The sequence below is a fragment of the Streptopelia decaocto genome, assembly GCF_964273445.1.
Source record: "Streptopelia decaocto genome assembly, chromosome: 3".
NCBI classification, from domain to species: Eukaryota; Metazoa; Chordata; class Aves; order Columbiformes; family Columbidae; genus Streptopelia; species Streptopelia decaocto.
This window is the reverse complement of record NC_138656.1, coordinates 80,760,329-80,782,963: the sequence shown is the minus strand read 5'-3', so window position 1 is coordinate 80,782,963 and position 22,635 is coordinate 80,760,329. Positions and strand designations below refer to the sequence as shown.

The 22,635-nt window shown below is 40.8% G+C and overlaps 1 protein-coding gene across 4 annotated transcripts in view; it reads right to left on the bottom strand.

Moving 5' to 3' along the window:
* EPHA7 (EPH receptor A7) overlaps positions 1-4,883 on the bottom strand; it is a 160,277-nt gene extending 155,394 nt beyond the window's left edge. For all 4 annotated transcript variants that reach the window (XM_082048458.1, XM_082048461.1, XM_082048459.1 and 1 more), the window contains exons 1-2: positions 4,654-4,883; positions 291-355 (exon numbers count right to left, since the gene is read on the bottom strand). In XM_082048458.1, coding sequence (XP_081904584.1) covers positions 291-355; positions 4,654-4,750 — 162 coding nt within the window. In that variant the 5' untranslated portion in view covers positions 4,751-4,883. The remainder of the gene's footprint in view (positions 1-290; positions 356-4,653) is intronic.
* Between the last annotated feature and the right edge of the window lie 17,752 nt (positions 4,884-22,635).

Here is a 22,635-nt window from a genome sequence, read left to right as displayed (position 1 = left end):
AATATACAGAGCTTTCTGGTACAGCACAAAGGATTACACTACAAAACATAAAGCTACCAAGAACACTTAGGTGAGTTTCTAAAGTGACTCTTACTTTTAATTAGCTTGTACATTTTTACACTGTAACCTTAGGAATGCTTCTTTCCATTCTAAAAATGACAAAGCCATAAACACTTGGTACAATTACTGAGAGAAATATGAGGGCGAGCTAGTTTAAAGCGAGTCTTTCAATTGCTTTCGTAAAATAACTACTCTTCCTTAGGAAGTTAATTTCTGTCTGGAGTACTTACCCCATTGGGAGGAGAGGAAATCCATTCCAACTCTGTCTGTTGTGCTTTAGAGTCCAGCAATATTACTAAAAAAAAAAAAAAGAAAAAAAAAATCCACTGTTTGTTTAAAAAAAAGTGGGAATATAGAAACACATAACAAAGTTGGAATACAAAATTTGATTAAAATAATACAATTTTATACGAATTAATAGTTTTTTCTTCATGTTATTAAAAAATTACCTGCAACCACAACTACGCGTTTATTTGTAAATAGATTATTAAATTATTATGTAGCATCCACATATAAGCAGATATTCACTAATCTTAACAATTTCACTGCTTAAATCAATTTGTATTGTTTTTCTTAGTGCTCTAAAGTGTTACTAATCAGTCATTAAGATTCATGCTTCCTTCACCTCCTTTGTCATAAGGACATTTCCCATATGCTGGTTATTACAAAGAACTTAAAACAAATAAATACACACAAATATTTCAACACTTTTCCAAACTGATTTAGACAGGACTAGCCTATACCTTACCAGGAGTTGCACTGCAAAATCACTTATCTGTCTGAGTTTGTAAGAAAAAGATATGTCCCTTAGGTGGTAAAACGGTAATTCTATAAACAAATAACAATCAAGAATATAGAAAATAAGAGACTCTGCAATTACCTCATACTTTTCGTACACAAAATACTACATACACTATATCAGACTAGTTCACTTAATGGTAATGGCTTACTAAAATCTTAATGTCACTCTGGTGACACTTCTATAAAAAAGACATCAGTTCTAGTAGCACTGCAATTGTTTTCAGTTAAATGTAACCCTGTCTCCAAAAGTGCTTAATCACAGCCTGACAAAACAAATCTTAACATATTTTACAGCACATATTGGAGATTATATTACTGATGTTCTGTTACCTCCAAACATGCATTTCTATATATGTCTTATATTTCAGTTATAGCTATAAGCTTCTTTCTTAGTGTATCAGTCTAAGTTTCTGTAAGACTTCCAAATGGTACATATGTTAATCTGAAACAAAAAAATAATAATTAAAAAAACCTTAAATAATCTTCTGCAATACCTTCTTTCAAACAGTCAAAGCTGTAGAGTGATCAACCACATATCTAGGTTTGGTACGCTTCGAAGATTCCTTCTTCAAAGCTGCACATTTAACTTCATACTTCCATTTGATTAAATGAAAAGTAGCATTTTTTATTTATATCTATTCAGTGTATTTTTGGCTATAAAGCTATTTATAACTTTATACACTAGCATTTAAGTACTGATACTTCATTACATGATTTAAGGCTGTAACTTGAAGCAACTTTTGTCGGGTCTTTTAAAACGGTTATAATTCTTGCTTCAGCCCTTTGTCCTAGTAGAATTTAACACTAAATTTCAGTGAATTACTAGAAAGATGACGTGACCTTAGAAATTATTTAGAGGTTCAGAGAGTAATATCTGGAATGTTAGGTGAACACAAAACGGTAGCTTCCAGGCCTGAATTTCAGTAATAAAGTGGAGCTACTCAATAAAGAAGTTAGTCGCTCTCTAGAAAGATTATCTGCTTATTTCATTAAGCTTGGATTCAAGGGGCTTTACTTTGTAACACTTTCTATAGAAAAGCAGGTGGTGTATGTGGTGGTTTGTTAAACCAGAACATTTATAATGGTCCTGGGAAAAAAAAGGTACCACGAAAAATTTAACTATTTCGGCACCAGCACAACGTCCCATGGCTGCGAATCGTACTTATTGTTTGGCAGCAATTCTCCATCACATAGTAACGGCCGGACCCACCCCAGAAAGAAAAGACAATCAGCAAACAAACATAAAACCCTGCTCTGCAAACACCCCTTGCAAAGAAAACGTTGCCTCTCCGTGTGGCGCCGAAAGTGGCTGGAGAAGAGCTTTCCCGGCCAGCGGCGGGTGCGCTGCTCCCAGCCCGGACCGCGCAGCGCTGGGACGCGATATGGGGGAAGCTCGGGGACTGTGCCGCGCTCCGCGTACCCCACTGGCAGCCGCGCACACATGCGCAGCCTCCAGGGTGCCGGCGCTCCGTGGGGGCGCAGTGGGCCGCGCTCCATGTGCGGGGGAGGCGCCGCTCGGGGCTCCTTTCGGCGTGGCGGCGGGACAGGGAGCGAAAGGAGGCGTAAAACCGGCGGACGAAGGGCGGGAGAGCGGCCGTAGGGCGCCGCGCAGGCGGGGAGCAGCGGTCGCTCGCCTCCGCGGGAATGCAAACCACGCACCCCGCCCCAAGAGATGCGCGGGCTGCGCAAAGGTGGCCGTGCTTCCGCGCGGGACTTGGCGACCGAGCAGCATTGCTACCGCGGTCGCTCCCGCCACACCCCGCCAGCTGCCGGTTTGGGGAGGGACCGTCCGGGACAGCAGCCTCGGGACGGAGCCCCGAGGGTTCGTAAACCACTGGGCGGAGGGATAGGACGTCCTACCCGGGGAGAGCGGGCCGTAGCGCCCCCGCATCGCCTCGAGGGTCCCAGCCGCGGCGCTGGCTGTGGGCTCCGCAGGTAACGCAGCCACCCCCTCTCTTGGAGAGCCAGGCGGACCCTGCCCCGCTCTTCTCCAGCATCTCACCGCGGCTTTTATTTAGCTACAGAACGGGAACTCGGAAAACTTTTCGGCCTCATCCCCCCAACCTCTCTTCTGTACCCAGCGGGGAACGGTAGGAAACTGCGAGGGGCTGCTGCTGCCTCCCGCCCTTCGGCGAGGCCGGAGGTGAAGCTGAAAAGTTACTTTTTTTTTTTCCCTCCCTCGTTCTTTCTTCCGCGGGAGTTCTCTGCGCTTGCAGCAGGTAGCCGCTATCAATCCCTGTCTGCCGCTCGCCCCCTCCTGACCCTCCTTTGGCTAGGTTGATTTTCTCCAAACATATACAAACACGTCCACGCTTATATGTATAGTTGCCTATATATACACATCCATATACGCATTACACACACAAACAGGAGGCAGACGACCGCCGGGAGGAACCGGCGCAGCCCCGATCGCAGCGCAATCTGCGGGACAGAGCGGGGCATGCAGCCCGCACCCTCCCTGCCTGCCCCCCTGCCTGTCCGGCCCTTCTCTGCTCCCCAGTCCACGGCCACGCGTTAATACTCCCCGTGTGGTGTTCTCTGTGCTTTACAGCCTCTCCAGATAAACTTTCGAAATTCTGCTACAGAAAGGCTCTCTCCTCTAACCTCGCCATCGCCTTCTTCTCTTAATGGCAGAAGACATTTTAATTGAAGGATTTTTTTAAGCTCCAGTCACAAGCTCTAAATGGTATTTTACTGCATGCCAACGGTTTGATGAAAAATATTGATGTATCCAGCTGAGTGGATAAGCCCCCAAACGCATACATATGCGGAGACACCGAAATAGATCTCGAGTCCCCCTTCCCTGTCGTTGTCCCCCCCGCCCCGAAGATGGAGACGGACCTTTGCCTTTGGCTGTCAAACGCGAGCAGGGCGCTCCTTTAAATCATTTCGGATTTTCTCAGCGTGAGAAAAGAGATTCCCAAATGGTCTTTGTGAATTGATTTTATACACCTCCATCAGTCTCTGATAGAAAACTGCTTGTTTTCTCTCTGTGCGTGGGGGAAACAAATGTCCAGGGTTCGCCTTACACAGATACCAGTGTTGGATTGATGGGAGTCGGGAAGCCTCGTTGTGATACGCAGATCGCGTAAAACATCCATCCCCAAACCTCTCCCTCTCTCCAGCCATGCCGGGAGAGAGCACACACGTTGCAGAGACACGACGCCAGGATGTATGCACCCTCTAAATGCATGCCCAGCCTAGGTGTCCGGGAGGTGCAAATCTGAACCCCGATGCTCCTTCCCACCGTCTGTGCACGGCCCCGCGGGACCGGAGCGCCGCAGGCCCCCGGAAGGCAGTGGTGAGGAGCTGCCCCGCAGCCTCAGCCCCACGCCATACCGTGACTCCCACGAAACGTCCCGAGCCCTAAAACTCAGTCCTCAGCCCCTGCAGCCCCCGCCCGGGGAGCAGCGAGGTAACCCCCACTTCCCGCACCTCGTCAGGAGGGTTAAGGCTGCCACAGGAGAGCGAGGCTCCCCTGCACGGATCCTCGGCCGGGGGCTGTCTCCCCAGCTCCATGGCTTTTCATCACGTGCAAATGCCTCGCAAACCTCATTCCTGAGAGCAAAGGCAGTTGTCCCGGTCTCTCACACATACACACGCACACCCTCAATGAATGCCTTGCTCTTTCCTCCCTCCCATCTCAACTAAAAAAATGTCTTTTCTTTTTCTTTTAAGGGGGTCTGACAAGGAGCTCGCAGTGGCAGGTAGGTCCTCAGCTAAGCCACCACACAGAGTTCGTGTGCAAAAGCAATAAATAAGCCCAAACTTTTGTTTTCCGCATCACCTTACCTTCTTTTGCAGCCTGTGCTTCCCCCGTGTGTGCAAAGCGGAACAGCCAGATGGAGCACAAAATAATCCAAGAAGGGAGCCTACTTTGGAAAACCATGGTGCAGGAGCGGGGTGATTTTATATTTCTAGCTATATATTTCTAGACACTGCCGCTGCCGCCGCTTGGTGGGTGCTAGAGGACGGTGGAGAATTTGCTCTGCTAGTCTCTGGCTCGGCGCTCCCTCCCTCCCGGCTGTCTTTCTCCTCCTCCTTCTCCTTCTCCTCCACCCCCTCCTCCGCGCCGCTACCCAGCTCCCGCACCAGGCCGGCCGCTCGCCAGCCCCGACTGCAGCCCGGCCGACCGCACCGCGCTCTGGTAATATCAAATAGGGCGAGGGGGCGGGACCGCAGCGACACAGCGGCCCGTCCCTCAACCTGACTGACGGCCGCCGTCGGCCAAACAGCAACGAACCTCAGCGCCCGGCGGGCCGAGTCGGCTCCTGAGTCGTCCCGGCTGGGAGGGCGGGGTCGACTGTGCCGCCCAATGAGCGCGCGGGGGCTGTCGGCTTGCCGCCGGTGCCGGGGAGTCGCTGACTGTGAGCGGGGCGACGGCGACGGGACGGAGGGGCCGAGCCGGGACGGGGACACTGGGCCCGGCCGGCACCCGGGGGCTGCCCCGCACACCTGGATGTGGCTGGCCGGCTGGCTTGTTCTCTTAGCGAGTGGGGCGGCCGGCGCTTGATGCTCTCGCCCCGTGCCGCCCCGCTGGGGTAGAGAGCGAGGGGATCCCGGCTGGGGCCCAGCCCGACCCGCCACCGGCGGGTCCCGGCTCTGCCTCCGGCGCCGTGCCCGGCCGTGTCCCAGCCGAGCGCGCACCGGGGCTGCTGCTACCGAAAGGGGAAACTTCGTGAGGAGCTGCGGGATGGTGCCCCGAGACACTCCTCTGCCAAAAGTCAAGTTCCTCAGGGCTGACATCACTTGGGCTCCCTTCCCTTTGTTTCATTTGGGTTTTCTGTCCCCTGTCTCCGATTTTCCCCAGATGCGAAGAACAGGGTAATGACAATTCAGGTCGTATTTGGGAGGATAAGAAGCGATTGCTCCCTCCGCCCCCCGTCGTGTGTAACCTGAAGCGAGGGTAATCAGCTCACAATGAGACAATTTAAATAGAAGGGCGAGGGGAAAAAAAAAAAAAGCGCAAAACCCCAGGGAGAGACGAACTTGCCAAATCCTTTTTGTCAGCGCTCACCCTACGGGCGGGCCCAGCAGCGCTTTTCCCGGGGACCCATTACCCATTATGCTCCCACCCCTCCGTTTTCCCTTGCCCAAACCCAGCCTTGCTCCTTCAATGAGTGAAAACAACAGAAGTACACAAAAAACTTACCGTTCCCTGAGCGAGGCTGCGGAGCGGAGCCCGCTGCGACGGGCACCGTGTCTCCGCCGGACTCGGTGGGAGCGCTCCTCTCCCCGGTCGCGGCGGGACAGGGGCCGGGACCGCGCAGCCCCCGCGGCGGGAGGTGGCGGCCCCGGCTGCGCTTCCCGCTCCGCGCCCCCTGCGGAGCCCCTGCCTGGCCCCTGCCTCTAACTCTGCTCTGAGCACCTTCCCGGGGCTGACGCTGCGCGGCTCGGAGCTGGTTTTGTACAGCTCTATTAAAAGTGCATCGCGGTGTCCTTTCGGAGAATAGAAATGCGATGTAAACGGAATAAGTGATTGTTGTCTCGGACGCAGGCTAAGGCAGCGAAGCGCGGGGGATGTATTTGCAATTCGCTGGCAAGATTTTGCGAGAATCCTAAGCAATCCTTGCGCAAATGGGGACTCTGATACAGAAAATGTCATGCCATAAATGGAAATTTAAATTGGGGGGGAGAGTTGTTTATGGGAACTTTAGGTAGATACGGCAAAATTTGAATTAATATTATTAATAATATCCTCAGCACTGTCGGATAAACAGCCACCATACTCCAGGCTTTGAGCATTTTCGCTGTGGTCTCCTCGTTTCATCTGAGAATGGTGTGGAGGTAGCCTCAAAGATGCACTGCATTCATTTCACTTGCTGAATAATTAATACTCATGTCTTAGAATATGACAGTTTTTGCGTTTCATTCAGAATGCTCTTTTGATACTCTGCATACCGTGATAAGTGTAGGCAAAGTACACACTCTTGATTCTCTTGTCCTCTCTCATCTCTCATTCCCATCCTCATATGTGCACAGTCAGGGAGGGGAGCTGAACCGAACAGTGAGTTTGCTTGTCTTCTTTTAAAAACACTATTTTGTTTTGAATACTGACATGGAGGTATTGTGTAACTTGTTTGCAAGTTTTCATAAGTAAAGTTAGTTTTAATGTGGCATATGTTGTAGCAGTGAGTAAAGCAGATGTAGGAAGTCCTTAACCCACTTAGTCCTCTCTGATTTCCTAGCATAAAGTGCAGGCATTTCACTGCAACATCATTAACCCACCCCAAAAATTTAACCTGCAGAATGTATTAATAAAGTTATTTGTATTGAGACTTTGAATAACTATCTTCATGAAAACACAGGAACTGACTAAATGAACAAATTGACAACAAAAATGCTCAAATGGTTATATAGTGTTAGGCCAGACGCTTATTTTCTTCATCACCTGCATTTATACAGGCTCTATTGTACTATATTATACAATCTAATATTGTATGTGTATAATATCTGTATATGATCTGTACACATATAAGGATACTTAAAATTATGTGAATGTATTCACCCCAGAAAGTATAGATGTGCACATGACTGAGTGTATAAAGAAGTAGGAGATTAAAAATAAAAGGTGTGTATTTATCTTCCTAATCAACTAATTTTAAATACCTTGTCTTCGTGATATTCCTAAAATGAGCTAAAGATTATATATTATAGGTAATTGCTTTTTTAGCAAATTTGGGTTTTTTCCTCTTCCTCTGCTTCCTTGTGGTGTTCTCTAATACTTGTATTCTGTTGGATGCACAGCCTGTATTGCATCTCATCCAGCTGAGAGTTGGATCCTCTGTGAACAAAAACAGAAAAGAGAAATATTATAACCGAACCACAATCTTCAAGCTAAATGGACCACAACTTTCAGATTTGGTATCACATTCCCTGAGAGTAGGAAAAAAAAAAAACCCACAAAAAATAACAAACAAACAAACAAACAAACAACAACAAAACAATTAAAAGAAAAACAAACAAACAAAACAAACAAACTGGGAACATAATTCAACTGAATGTACCACAGTTTAGGCATCATCAAAGTGAATGGTTAACTGTAACAAAACAATGTAATCAAAGATACTAAGGTTGTTTTTTTTCTTTATTCTGTTTTGTCCTTTTTTCTTACTTGAATCTGTAGGCCAGATTCTGCATTTATTTAAACTTGTGTGTAGTGAGAATGGCTTTCTTGTTATTACCTGACTTCTCTTTTATTGATATCAGTGTGATACTAGCCGAGCTTCCTTATACTAAATTGCAATGGTCTAAGCAGACTTTGGAGAAACATTTAAAGAATTTTCTCTGTAAAATTGGCTAACTCTATCTTCACCACATAAATCAATATTAAATTGTGATACAAGAAATATGGGATGAATTCTAAGGCTATACAAGCATATGTAAGGAAATGAGCTTGGTTTGAAAGTAGTTATAAAATTCTGTTTTCACAAATCTCTTTTTGAAGGATTCCAATATTCTTTCCTGTGCAGGGATGAAGCAAAATTTCAATAGCTTCAAAAAATTGTTGAAGTTTAGCCTTAGACACAGTTAATGAAAATGATATTGAGTCTTCGTTCTGTCCACACAATGAACGATCCTTAAAACTGGTTTTGACCAAAAACATGTGAAATATATTTTACAGTAGTAAAAATAGACACTAAGCTTCAGTAATACAAGAAGATTTTTTTTTTAACTCTGAACTGAGTTATTTATAGTCATAATCTAAGCAATCCCTTTACTTGTGTACTAGATTTTCTATGCAATATGTACACATGTTTGTAAAAGTTTTGTCATTTTTTGTAGAATTTTTAATATAAAAATGCAATGGCTTCATGGCATTTGACTTTTAAGTAATATGCGTATAATAAATCATTATATGACATTTTGCATTTAATCTTCCAGATGTAATGGCACATACATTCCAAACCCAGATCAGAGATGACTGTTCCGTACAGTGTCAATTTCAGATCTTCTCGTGGATTTGTAAGTCAAAGTAGCTCTATTGTAGTAAAGAAGGGAATATATTAAATTAATATTACTGGTTCATAAAGAAATTGTAGAGAATTTGGACTGGCTTGTTTGAAAAGCATGCTCATATGAAAAGTCCTTTCTATTGTTGATTTTTTTTTTTAAACTATTTTAGCGCAAATCAAAAATGGTGTTATAAAGTTTCACACTTTGAAGTCTTCACATGCATCAGAATGGTCATAACAATTCATTGCCAATTTTCTCTCAGGGGGTTTAAGGTGCTAAATAGATATTTAACTTCTGTTGTTTAAATCTGTGAATCTTCAATACACTTGAAAAACACTGTCCAGAAATAGAGATGAGATGGTGTACCATCTTGCTATGTAATGGAAATGAAATATATTCTATAGAACAACACAAATTTGCATTAAATACATAAGTGAACATGAAATGCCTCTGCCTTTACCAAGAAACAGCATCAAAGAGTTCCACGAGGTCAAAAAAAATGCTGCATCTGGGTCCTGTAAGACTGCTTCTCCCGATAAATCTGAATTTGAAAACTATTTTACTGAGGAGCAAGAGCCACTGGAGAATATACTACCTCTGTGTTGAGTCCTCAGAGTCTGTTACTACATCTTATTGTGCTGCAGACCTTCCCCTGGGAAGCCCGAGCAGAGCAAGCCAGTGCCATCATCCTGCAACACCATGTGGGGATATTCAGAAAGGAGATAATTTCCATGGCTTATTTATGAATGCCTTTCTGCCCAGGTGCATCAAGAAGTAACTGCACACATAAGCACATTCTTTACTTCAATACCCTATAGGTTTCAATTTTTCTAGGATGTTTGTCATACTGAAAATTGCACACAGAAGAGCCTGATTGTAAGGGTAACTAATTCTTAGTTTGTTAATTAGTTGTAAGTAGTAGATAAACTCTAGCAATATGCTCCAGTGAGGCTGGTATCTTCCTGTTCTCCTTGAGTACAAGTGACATCTGATCACTTCCATCTGTGACAGTCTTAGATTCTTCTTTCAGCCCAGCTGAGGTGAAAAATCAGACCCAGTAGATTTCCTGTTTCCATATATTACCTCCTCTTACAGTCAGACTCTATCTCTCAGTTTCCTTATGTTTCTGTGAAAGAGCAGGGAAGAGAAGAAAAAAAAAATACAAAATCTCTCAGTCTCCCTTCTGTGTTAGGAGGTAGGAGGGGGAAGGATAAAAGAACAGATGCAATAACCCTTTTTTAGTTCTGAAAGAGAAACTACAGATTGCAATGGCAGGAGTTCCAGTGCTTTCACCTCTAGATCCAGGAAGTGTAGTGATGTGGAGCATCACTACTGACAGGAAAGCTGCCAGTGTGCATGGGAGAAAGTGTTCCTTGAAGCAGAATAATTTAAGAATTGCATTCCTCAGGAGTACAACCCTCTGCAGATTTTCCTCTTTGCCATCTCTCACATATTCTTATACTCTGTCAAGTTGCTATATGCGTATAGTACCACTTTTGTAGATCTATCTCCTCTCAAAAGTGATCTCTCATCATCCGCTGCAGGTAAACCAGATTCCTAACAATTGATACACATTTCAATTTAGGGTAGATTTTTTTTTCTTATATATACTAAGATAGCTGGTGCTTAGCAGATATGTTAAATCACAATACCTTACATATTTTATTTTATTTCCTTCAAATGTGGAAGTTCATGTGATAGGGAGTTTTGTGGGTAAATAATGATGTATTCAGAACACATTTACTTTTGGCTTCAATTTGCCAACTGTAGTTTCAGGATGTGATTTCTTTGGTATTTACTGTAGTGTGACAAAGGTTAATAGAAGTACCTAACAAACTGTTTTTATACAGTCAACTCTGGTTTATCTAGAGTAATAATCTTGTAACACAAATGCAGGGATGATGGAAATCCTCTGTAAAATTAAGCTACATGACTGTATAATGAAGAAGAAAGGTTTTGCTATGTTTGACCCTAAAGGGCAAGCTAACACCTGCCTGGATCAGTAAATGCAGACTGAGAAATAAAGCACAATATTGCAACACTGCCTCTGGACCCCTCCTGTCCCTCATGCAACCAGATTAGCTCTCTGTGTCCCCACAATAATGTGCACCACAAAATGGATAATTTCACCCCAGTCACCACTGACTAGGTTCTTTCTTTGTATTATTATTATTATTGTTGTTGTTGTTATTGTTATTATTGTTATTTCATGTACATTTATCAACTAATTTCTTAGTTGTGTCGTGTCTAAAGCCTCTGTTCAGATAATGCTTTCCTCTTGTAAGCAGTTCCATTGATCTAGGTGAGAGTTAGGTGCTACTCTAGCTGAATGAGAGTGACACTCTTAGGTAAACACTAAGTATCTTTAAAGCTCCTTCAGATGGAAAACACTTCATTTCAAGAAATCCTTTATTTGTTCTTTTGTACATGTTTTTCTTGAGGAGGTAATTTGAACTGTAAGCAATAAGGAGAGTTAACTGACATGGTGGGGAGTGCTTTATTTTGTACATTATTTTTGTTGGTGTGTTTTTTTGTTTGTTGGTTCTTTTTGTTGTTCTTGTTTTTTGGTTGGTTGGCTGGTTTTTGTTTGTTTTGCTCGGTGTTTTTTTGTCTTTTTTTTCAGTGGTGTTCTTGGGTTTTGACATTGGTTTTGGTTTTGTTTGGTTGAGCTTGTTTTGTTTGGTTTTATTTGGTTTGGTTTCTTTTTCCAATGATGGCACAATAAGCAGTTGTCACTGAGCTGTAGTGTTGCCAGTGATGTCTAGGTCTTTCCCTTAAATGGTTGCAATAAATTTAAAGCCCTTCAATGTGATTGAATACTTTTTTTTTCTTTCTTCTTTCTAGTGAATAAGATGGCAGCTATCTACAGTAATTCATCTGTCATTGCGTTGCCCAGTTGCTTAGAGGAAGGGTTTCTAATCCACTGCATAACCTTCCTTAATGCTGGCTAACCTGAATAACCTTTTGCCACGTAACTGTCTACAACTTCTACAATAAGTAATAAATATATTAAACTGTGCTTCTCATAGTACATATCTTGGAGCACCCTATAATTTGCCTGGTTTTATGATGAAATCAACCATTTATTTGTTAATGCACTTTGTTTTCCATCTCATAGCCAGACATCCTTTAGGAGACTCAGTTGACTATCTTGTATCATTTTATTTGAATTTTTATTTTTTTCCCTTTTTAGTAATACTATCCAAAACATTAAAATGGAAGGCAACTGTAATACATTAATTAACTATGTCCCTTTGCTTTTAAATATTGTTCTTCTTCACATTTTTAAATATAAGCAAATATTCAAATAACACTACAAGAAGGGAAATTAATTAGTACAGCTGGCAGACTCAACCTTAGAAACAAAAAAATCAGATTTATGCTGTTCGTGAGGTAATAAGATTTTGTATTTTTTTCTACATCTTTTATTAGTCCAGAAGCTACCAGGGAAATTTCTATAATTGTTGTATTACAGTAGTAAGCCCAACAGTAAGAAATCAACTTACTTACCTAATTGAACTTCCAGTTTTAAGAAAGAAAAAAGAAAAGTGCCCAACACCAGGGCATCTACCAAGGACATTTCAGCAGAAATTAGCTTTCTGAATTCTAGGAGAAAAATTCCACACAATTTTTTTCCTTCTTCAGTGTTAACATGTATCTTCTTAATCATCCCATATGGGTGGTGGGAGGTTTTTTTTCCCCCAAATGGGCACAGAGTTCTCAATGAATGTTGCTACCCAAAGGAAAAAAAAAAAACAAACAAAACGCCACTGAAAAACCCCACAACAAACCCAAACCAAAATAACAACAACAACAAAAACACCAAAAACTCCCACCTATTAAAATTTATGGTCAAGGAGCATGGCAGGCTGACAGAGCATTAACTCACCTTTGTGTCATTCTGATTTGGTAAGCTGAAAATGTCTTCAGTGTATCCAAAAGTGCTCTGGAGGCCTGTAAAATTATGACACACTCCTAAGGCCGCCTGGCGCACTGCAGGACCAATTTCAGTCTCTGCCTTCTGCTGCCCTGTCCCATCCCATTCTTCCTTCCTTCCCCCAGCTTGCCCCTAGCTTTGCCCCTTGCCATGATTTGCAAGGCAGTGCTTTAAAAGCTGCCTTCCAGCATGCCTGTGCAAAGGCTTTCCTCTCTCAGACAGAAACATTGATTGTAGGGCTTTAATGCTATTCCAGCCTCTTTGTCCTGCCATAAAATGTGCCTTGCATATAACCAGCTGTAGCATAATTAAGCTAGATTTTAGGTGCTTAATCAGGCTCAGCAAAATAACAGTTTGTCACATTCCTTCCAGCTGAAATCAGTACATAGTTATAAGTCTACACTGCCTCTACTGTACCTGTGAGTAACTGCTGTCAGCTGGCAAGAGCTTCATATGAATTCGGATTCACTAGATTAATTTAAGATACTTTTCCTTCAAAACAAGTACTGTACTGTATCTCTTCAGACTGAGACTTTTCAGTACATTTATTTGTCAAATATGCATATGTATGTGTCTACATACATAATTTCCTCATAAATTCAGTAGTCGTAGATAAATGGAATGTAGAGATAATATAGTTTCATGCACGCAGTACTGTGTACAGAGGGCCAGTCCGTTATCTCCTGTGAAATGACATAATTGCAACAACATTATGCTAGTTGGGGCTTGTTGGCAAGAATTCATGCCAGTTACATAATTAATTGCAGCATACTCTAACCTACTGAAGTCTATGCATATTTCTAGGCATGGCTTGTACAGTCCCAGTGATTTCTGCTTACAAATTCCCTTTATACATGCCCTCCGATTCCCCCTGGATATGCTCCTGTCACCGTGTCACTTTGAGAATCACTGCTTCAGTTCTTCTATCTATACAGTTCTCATAGAAGTCAGTGTGGGATTCAGATGCACACAGGTAATAAGGCTGGATGCTGGGCAAAGCATGGAAGATTCTGAGCTCTTCTAACAGTCCTCTGCACATCCTTCTGATTACTAAGTTCTGTGAGCCTCAGCCTGACCTGATATGAGCCCCTAGAGTTAGTATCTTTATGCACCTGCTAAGATTTCTACCTTAAGATGAGCTGTACCATTTAAATATTTCAAATTGTGTTTGTATATATATATATATATATATATATATATATATATATATATGAAAATATATAATATCGAGTATCTGGGTAATATTAGAGGGGGTTTTTTTGTTTTGTTTTTTTCTTTGTTTGTGGTGGTTTTTTTGTTTGTTTTTGTTTTTGTTGTTTTGTTTTGTTTTTTCTTTAAATAAGAATTCTATAGGTTTTGTGGGAATGGAGAACTCTCCACCTTTTCTCCAAGTAGCCTGCCACCAGGCTGGTTTTGTTAGGAGACCGGGGCTTGTTGCTGAGGATATCTGCCATGCAGTCAAGACAGTAACCCACAGTGGGATTGCAGATGTTAGAATGTCTTCTTCTGCACATCCTCATTGAGATATTGTACCAACTGTCCCTGTGAAATACCCTCTCTTGCCCAAAGGCATGGCCGGTCTACATGACTCCACTTGCTCACTGTTCTGTCTCTGTTTCAAGACTGTGCAGGAGAAACGAAAGGAGTAAGGGAAGATGAAGAGTACAGCTTGTATTATCTATGCCTTATCTTCTTTTCTCACCCTCAGTTTTGCTATTCATATGGACTTAGTGAATTCTTAGAAAAGTGTAACTTTGATTTCAAAGGTGTCTGTATCCAAATGATGGAAAGCCAGAAGAGTTCATAAGGAGGCTAGAATAACAAGATTGTTTAAAAATGACGTTTGCTTATGGTTTGAACTGTTGTGTCTCTCTAGCATGCAGATATTTGTGATAACCCCACTTAGCTGGCAGTTAGGTCACATTAATCAGGCTACTTCTATAGCTGCTTCTTTCTATCTGCAACTTCATATCGTTCTCCAAAGGAATTCTGCAGTTGTGGACAGTGTAGAGACAGAACTAATTTGGCAGTGCTTTGCTCATCTGTGTTAAGTTGTTTTGCTATATGGAAAGAATTTAATTAGCCCACATCAAAGTTACATCAGCTTCAGTGGCAGGTAAAACTGGTGTGTAACACTATGAGCTGAATCAATATAAACTGATATAAAACTCTGCAAAACTAGATTTCAATGGACTGCTTAATGCAGCTCAGAAAAGCAAATCCCAGCACAATATAGCATGCAAAGTGAAATAAATGAATGAAAACTGCATGATTAAATGCTTTCATCTGGAAATTTCCTTGCAATATTCAGAATCTCTACAAATTCTTCTAATTCATCATACTCTTTGTTTATTACTAATAAATTAATGTGCTGATGGAAGGAATTCATTACCCTTTCTACACACTTCACTAGTTGCAGGTCATTTATTAATCTGTGTTATCTGGTAAGACTAAAACCAGCTGTAATTACATTGTTAAACATTGATTAATAAGCAGCCCACATTACTAATATACGCAAGAAGCAAGATAAAAAATCTTTTTAAAGATTTAGAGCAAAATTTTAACATTCCTTTGGGAATAAGGAAATCTGGATCTTCATCAATATTCATTTTTGTAGGATTCCATTTGCTTGTATAGCTCTATCTCTAAACACCTTTTGGAAACAGATTAACAAGCAAATTCAATTACACTAGAGTAAACGAACTGCATTCACAAAATGGTATTAATGCACTAAGTGAAACATTTAGAATGAAACATTTTTTTTTTAAAATAGTCTTCAGCTAACCATTCTTTTTTTGTTTTGTGTTCTTAGTTCAGTCATAATTAAGTACACATCTATTTTAAACCCATTTATATTTCACAGATTTAAAAACAATTGAGCAATTTGAAATACATTATTAAAAATACTGTAGATTTCTAGACCCTGCTTTTGTAGGCTTTAATAAAATCAGTTTGATTGAAGTGACACACAGCAAATTATTACATGTAAGAAACTTTGATTATAATTAACAGCAAATAAACAGAATGTTTCTGGCACTTGACAAAATTGGGGAACTTATTTTTATGATATAGCTCTATGGAAATAAAGCAGATGGAAAGAAGATGCCTTTAGAAAAGATGTTTTAAGATGGTCCTTAGTTAATCATAAATGACAAATCTTATTATAGCAGCACTATTGCTAAGGGTCTGTCAGTATTTCCATTACAAACCTATATTTCAAAGATTTATAAATGGGCTATAAAAATTAAGTCTGGGATGAAATTTGGTGTTCATACTGTTCACTGTGGGATCACATTTTCCTCATAAAACTTAAAAAATCCACTTTACCTTTTTGAGTAGGACAACTGCAAAGGGACTGGAAGTAAGACGTTTGGGATGACTTGTTTGTTTGTATAACTTTAAAAAAGGACACTTCTTTTGAGGAAGATCAGAAGCTTGTTTTGAGACCCATTAGTACATACTCTCTACTGAAGGATGTTAGAGGTGATTCACTAGTTCTTTTCTACTCTTCCCTACCTGTGAGACAGAACTACCCACAACATATATCCTTTGATAGGACAAGGGGTAGTGGTTTTAAACTAAAAGAGGGTAGATTTGGACTAGATATAAGGAAGACATTTTTTACAATGAGGGTAGTGAGGTACAGGAACAGATTGCCCAGAGAGGTGGTAGATGCCTCATCCCTGGAAACATTCAAGGTCAAGTTGGACAGGGCTCTGAGCAGCATGATCTAGTTAAGATGTCCCTATTACTTGCAGGGCGATTGGATTAGATGATCTTTAAAGGTACCTTCCAACCCAAATTATTCTGTGATTCTATGATATGGAGAACACAATAAGGAGATCCCAGTTCTCCAGGATCTGACAGTGTTTTTTAGCCACTTTGCCCAAGTCTGCCTTGGTAAGCTGTGTCTGTGACTGTTGTCTGGCACTGTTTGTCTGGTAGAGGAGTTTCTCTATCCCACACCTCAGCTGGCTGAACCACCAAACCAGGCAGCTTCACGAAGCCTGTCCATGGGGAACTGCATCTGCCCATGCCCAGAATTGTTTAGGAAAGTGCTACATAGTCTGGCCGGATTCTGCTATAACAGTGCAAATAACCAGTGTTTGGCAAGATTCCCTAGCACTGTTTTATTTCCTAATACATACGTAGACTTTGAGGCCATTCAAACTGATGAGACAGCTAGAGATTGATTTGGACTGAACTGAAATCTGCAATCAGGGTGAAGTTTGCCAGTACCAAATGGGGGAATCCAGCTTCAGAGGGCCAGACTTTCAAGTTGTCAAAGATCATGTTACCTCTAGAGCTGGCAGCCTTGAATGACCAATGCATAGACATATGCTGATCTCTGCACATCATATATCTAAAAAATTCCTGGTATATTAACAGGCAAAGACACTGTTCCAGAAAAGCTACAATATTCATCTGGCTGTCCTGGATATGCTTTCATAAGAGAAGAATAAGATACTTTTTCATCCACTACTGCTGAAAAATTGTGTTCTTTTTGTAGTAGCAGCCTTGGAATAGGCTCACACTAGAGATCATTGCCTGCTACCCAGCAAATCAACCTGCAAATGAACCTACCAACTACTGCAAGTGAACCTGGTGTCCTTTCAGCGCCTGAATAAGGGACCGGCCCATGAAATATATGCCTGCACTGATACGCCACCTGCTTCCACTAAACACGCCCTTCCCTTCCTCTCATATGGCAGGCTTGGCTGGCTGACGAGAAATAGGAATCCTACAGCCAAAATTCAAGCTGAAGTACCAAGAAACTAGATTTGAATAAGTGGTAAAAAAAAAGAGAAGAATGCTTACAGAAGGAAGATATTAAACAGAAACTATCATTATTATTGATGGCATTATTATTATTATGCTGAAAATTACAATCCTGTTGTTTTTGTAAAAGACAGAAGACATGAAGAACAAAATGTATGATCTTGTGTTTTTCTTTATTTAGGAAACAACATTTGTGAACGCTGAAGTCTAGGCTGATAGCTTGTTTCATCTGGACAGTTGATGCTTAAGATTTTGTGGAGAAATAGAAAAAAACCCTCTGTTTTATTCAGAAGTTACTTAATATTTCAGTTTCTCTGCAGGTGGAGAATAATTATGTTGTGTTATTTTTTTCTTATTTTGTCTTTATGCAACATTGGTCCTGCTGAAGGCAGTAGAAACTGTCTAAAATATGATGTTATCATCTGAGAATATAAAAAATAAATCTAAAGAGGTAAAAGCAAATAAAATGGTAATAAGGGGAAGTGGGTCAAGTGAGCAGACCAATAAATATATAAAATAATTATCTTTAGCAAGTATTCTCTTCTTTTCCAGGGATTTAAACAGTCATATTTTATTAATAAACTTACTGCATATCTGTAAAAATTAAACTTGTAACACAGGCCTGCCTGCAGTATGCAATGTGTGTCATCTATGTTTTGGGGGGTAACCAGAAACAGAGTGGTCAAACAGTGAATTTTCATAAACTTTCACAGGTTAATGTATGCTAACTTGTGATTGTGGATGATTTCTGAGACTAGAAGGTGTGATATGTGAAAAATGTAAAGGTTATTTGTGCAGACCCTTACTGATTTCAAAAGCTATACATATTTTAACACAAACAAGTATTCTTAAAAAGAAGAATATTTCCCTTTATTCTATTTTTTCAACTGTGTTCATTATGGACTAGAATCAATACTGTGGAACTTAGGTGGCCAGCCACTAACTGATAGTATTGGCTAATAGAAGAAAATTCATAACATGGTTGAAGTTCACAGACATCACTTCTGGCCAGAAAATTATAGATCAATCCAAACTTTAACAAAAGCAGTCCATGATTCATTAGTCAAAACATACCTAAATGTTTGCAGACTTGTTAACCAATAGTCTCATCAGTGGAAAAGGAATTACTAAGCAATGTTCCTCCTAAGCATTGCAGCTGCTTAATGACTCACATGCAAATGTTATCAAAAAGGTCATTTACCTCATTCTTTCACTGTAGAGTTCATTTGAATATTCTGCATTTGAATTACTCTTTTTTTCAATTAACCTAACGTGACTGGAGGTGTATTTTACATAGTAGTAGCATGTGAGTTGTCAGGGCTGGCCCAGTACTTCATGTCTGTGACAGTAAGTCTTTGGGGAAACAATAAGCACACCCCAAATATTGATGGAGAAATTGCTTCTTTCTTATAGACATACACCGAAAATTACAAAACCTTGGAGATTCAACACAGTTGGCCACATTTGATTGTGTTGTCCCCAGTCTGGTTGTATGAGTAGCTGCTAAGTTGTGTTTTAATCTTTACTTGTATTATTTCTCAGGCTCACTGTCTCAAACTGAGAGCATCAATGAACATATTTTAAAGGATTTCTTGACTGAAGTTAGGAGAAAATCTGGAATGAAAACAGTCCTATAGGGCTTGGGAAGATAAGAAAGCATGATACCAACTAGTAAGGATGTCTGGTTTCAGCTGATTTTGATGCATAACTAGCAGTCTGTGCTTGATTTGCTGCTCTTCTTCCTTATACACGCTTGTATGTATGTGTGGATACAGTGTGTACGCTGCAGGCTGGAGGCAGTTTAGAGAAGACAGAAGCTCTGATGTACCTTTGAAGAAAATACAGCAAATTCTCTGGTTGTGCCTTCTGTTGTACATTTTGAACAACAAAAAATGTTTGCATCAACACAGCTTTTACATGAGTCTCACCAGCCATGCAATGTAACTGAAAATGTTATGGTCTAAACTCTGATGGTTTGATTATCTCACATGGTCTGATTTTCTGGTAGTATCCTAGCTGGACCTCTGTAACAGACCATGGGACCTAAGCACAAACATAGCTTTTATATCTCATGGTGGTATGTTCGTAGGGAATCTGGTACTCTGCAGGATTTTCTGTCTCCTAAGGCTGATGGTTGTGCATAAAAATGAAGCTTTTGTGTGTGCTGAAAATTCCACAGTTCTGGATTTCTCATATTTTTTGCAGGAAAAGTCGAAAGAAAAAATTACACTATTTTTTATATTTTAAGTGTTTGTTTTCATGGTGGTGGGATTTTATTTTCTTTCAAAGAGAAACGAGAAAGATAAAATCAGATTTTTTTTCCAGAGAACTACCTTAGGTAGAAACTGTTTATCTGCTTATTTATTAATATTTATAAATAAGTTTTTGTTTCAAAAAAAAAAACCATAACAAACTCTAATTTCATATTGAGTGTTATGGGGAAAATACTGCAAAAAGAATGGCTAAATAAGTATAGAGGTGATTTAAAGAGTAAGGCAACATAACCAAATACATACACAGCTTTTAGGTATGGCAGAAAACAAACAAAAAATATACTTCCATGTTAATAAATACAGTGTGTCATGGCCTATTCTTTACTCCTGAAATCAAGTGGTACAATGTGGTTTGCATGTCCTCTGTCCTAAAAGAGGATGGATTTACTGATTTGTGCAACCAGTCCCAGCTGCATTGTCACCCACCTGAGCTGGCGCCGGCTGTCCGAGCAGCCCCACCTCTGAGTCCCCATTGGCAGTTATGGGTGGATGGAATGTAGGTGACCACAGGTCCCTGTTTAAAGCCATGCCCTGGCCCTGCTTAGTTTCTTAGTAAAGATGTGGCAACGGGACTAGCTTTCTGGTAAAATTTGGGTATGGGCTTAATTTACCTGCTGGTCTTGATCCTCAGTGATTAGAGAGCTTTTCTCATGTTGGGGAGCCTCACTGCTGATGAATGGAGCACAGGAAAGAGCTTTTGGCTTGAAATAGGAGTGGTCTGTTCTGAATGATCATTTTTAATAGGGTGTGGATCACTGCCATGTCATCAAGAATATAGCAAAAATGCATGAGAAAATTCTGTCAATAGAATGCTATTTCCATGGACTATTTTGTATTATAACAAATTGTATTTGCTGTAATAAGTTACAAATGTAATTTATTACAAGTTAACATTGAGACTGAAACAAGTCATTAAAAATGTATAATACACACAATTTTGTTTCCCCTGATAAATGTGAAGTTTGCTAGGCTCAACTCCCCTCATCAGTATGTGACAGTGCCAGAAGACACTTCGATCCAAAAGGCTAGATATACATGCTGTATGCCATAAATACATTTTAGTTTTAATAACTATCCAAGAGGTTCAGCATATTGCTTAATGAAAGATCAATGCCGTAATATGATTAACCACCCTGTGTTGCTTTCTTTCTGTTTCTGAGAAAAGATAGTTCAGGACTTGCATGGCAGTGAATAGCAAAATGACTAATTGACAGGCAAAATGAAGGTTTCCCTAAAGGTTTTTTCCCCCACTCCGCCCTCAGGGCTTTCTTTGTTGGTAGAATGCTGTTAACTCTTTTGTTTAGGGTCTCTTACCTTTAAGCAGGCCCGTGGAAGAGCTTTTCATATTTTTTAGCACTAGATTTACTTGCTGAGTAAATACAGCTGATGAAAGAAAAGCTGGTGATCCATAAAAGACCAGGCTGCAGGGATCCTCATTAATCTTCCAATAGTTTTTGCTGTCATTCCTCTTTAAAGTTCCTTGCCTTGTAAAGTGTTTGTGGAAAAAGTAGGAACACTTGTGCCTTCCACTAAGCAACGATTTCCAGCCAGATCCCAACAAAAGCTCACACTCCCTTTCAGCTAGTTTTAACTTCAGCCATGTCACTGGGCAGGGTTCTCGGCTAGGAAAGAGAAAACATCGTTTAACTGTTTTACAAAAGGAGGACAAAGAAGAAGACAGAGAAAAATAGTTTTCTTGTTGTCTACTGATGGTAATGTGACTACATCATCAAACAGAAAAACTAAGTGGGATACAATGATAAAAAAAATATTTGAGTACATTCAACCTTAAATAGGAGACTGTCCCTTGCAAATCTTACAGAAAGAGTAAAACATGTGGCATGAAATTGAGAAAGTTAATATAATTAGCTGTGATGGATTATGGCAGGATCATGAGAACATTAGGATGGAGGTCTACAGTTTAGAAGGTATTCCAGATTTGGGATTGCTGAGCTAATGGTCACCACGCAGGGCTCAAAGCATGGTCTGCTGAGGATGATTAAACTGACTTGTGTTCAGATTGTGCTTTCTATTAGCACCATCCAGAATTTTAGTCCATCTATCAGATATGCCACCAGTCTTTTGACCAAGGAAGAAGTCATAGGGAATAATTCAAGCTCTTTCATGGAAAAGAGACAAGGAAATCAAAGGGTTTTAAAAGATCCTATCATTCAAAAGCTAAGAAAGAGTACAAACCACCAAAATGCTACCAGTTTGCATAAAAAAAAAAAAAAAAAAAAAAGGGGGGGAGAAAAAGAGACAGTATAAGAGTCCCATTCAGCATTCCTGATGCAAAATATTTTGGTGTGAGCACCATTCAGAAAATAAAGTAAGTATCCTTATGGCAGAAGTGGTAATACTTGCTCTGGTAACCCTACTATTGAAGCTCTCTCTGGGACCTGGGAGGCCAAGGTTTTGATGTATTATCTCTTTGAACTGAAGTAGAAAAACTGACCCTGTGAATAGTGGCAATCCACTGCTCTTCCTCCAGTCTCCCACTTTACGGCTTACTTGGTTTGTGTATAACACTGAAATTATCACCAAGGCACAAGCTAGAATTTCAGAGCAAGTTTCGTGTGGCTTAGTTTTAGACAGCTAAACAGTAGCAATTTTGTTTAAAACATCTTCCAGGATCCTTCTATAGTCAATATCAGGTCAAAAAATCAGTCTTAAGACCTATCTAAGGATTAGTTTGATCTGTGAATCTTTCTTTGCTGATGGTAATGGAAGTTTAGATTATTACCTAAATCTATTCTTTACAGAAATATGGCAAAGCTGGGTGATACAAATCTCTGCTTGGGTGTCTCTTCTTCTAACAGGTCCTAGACT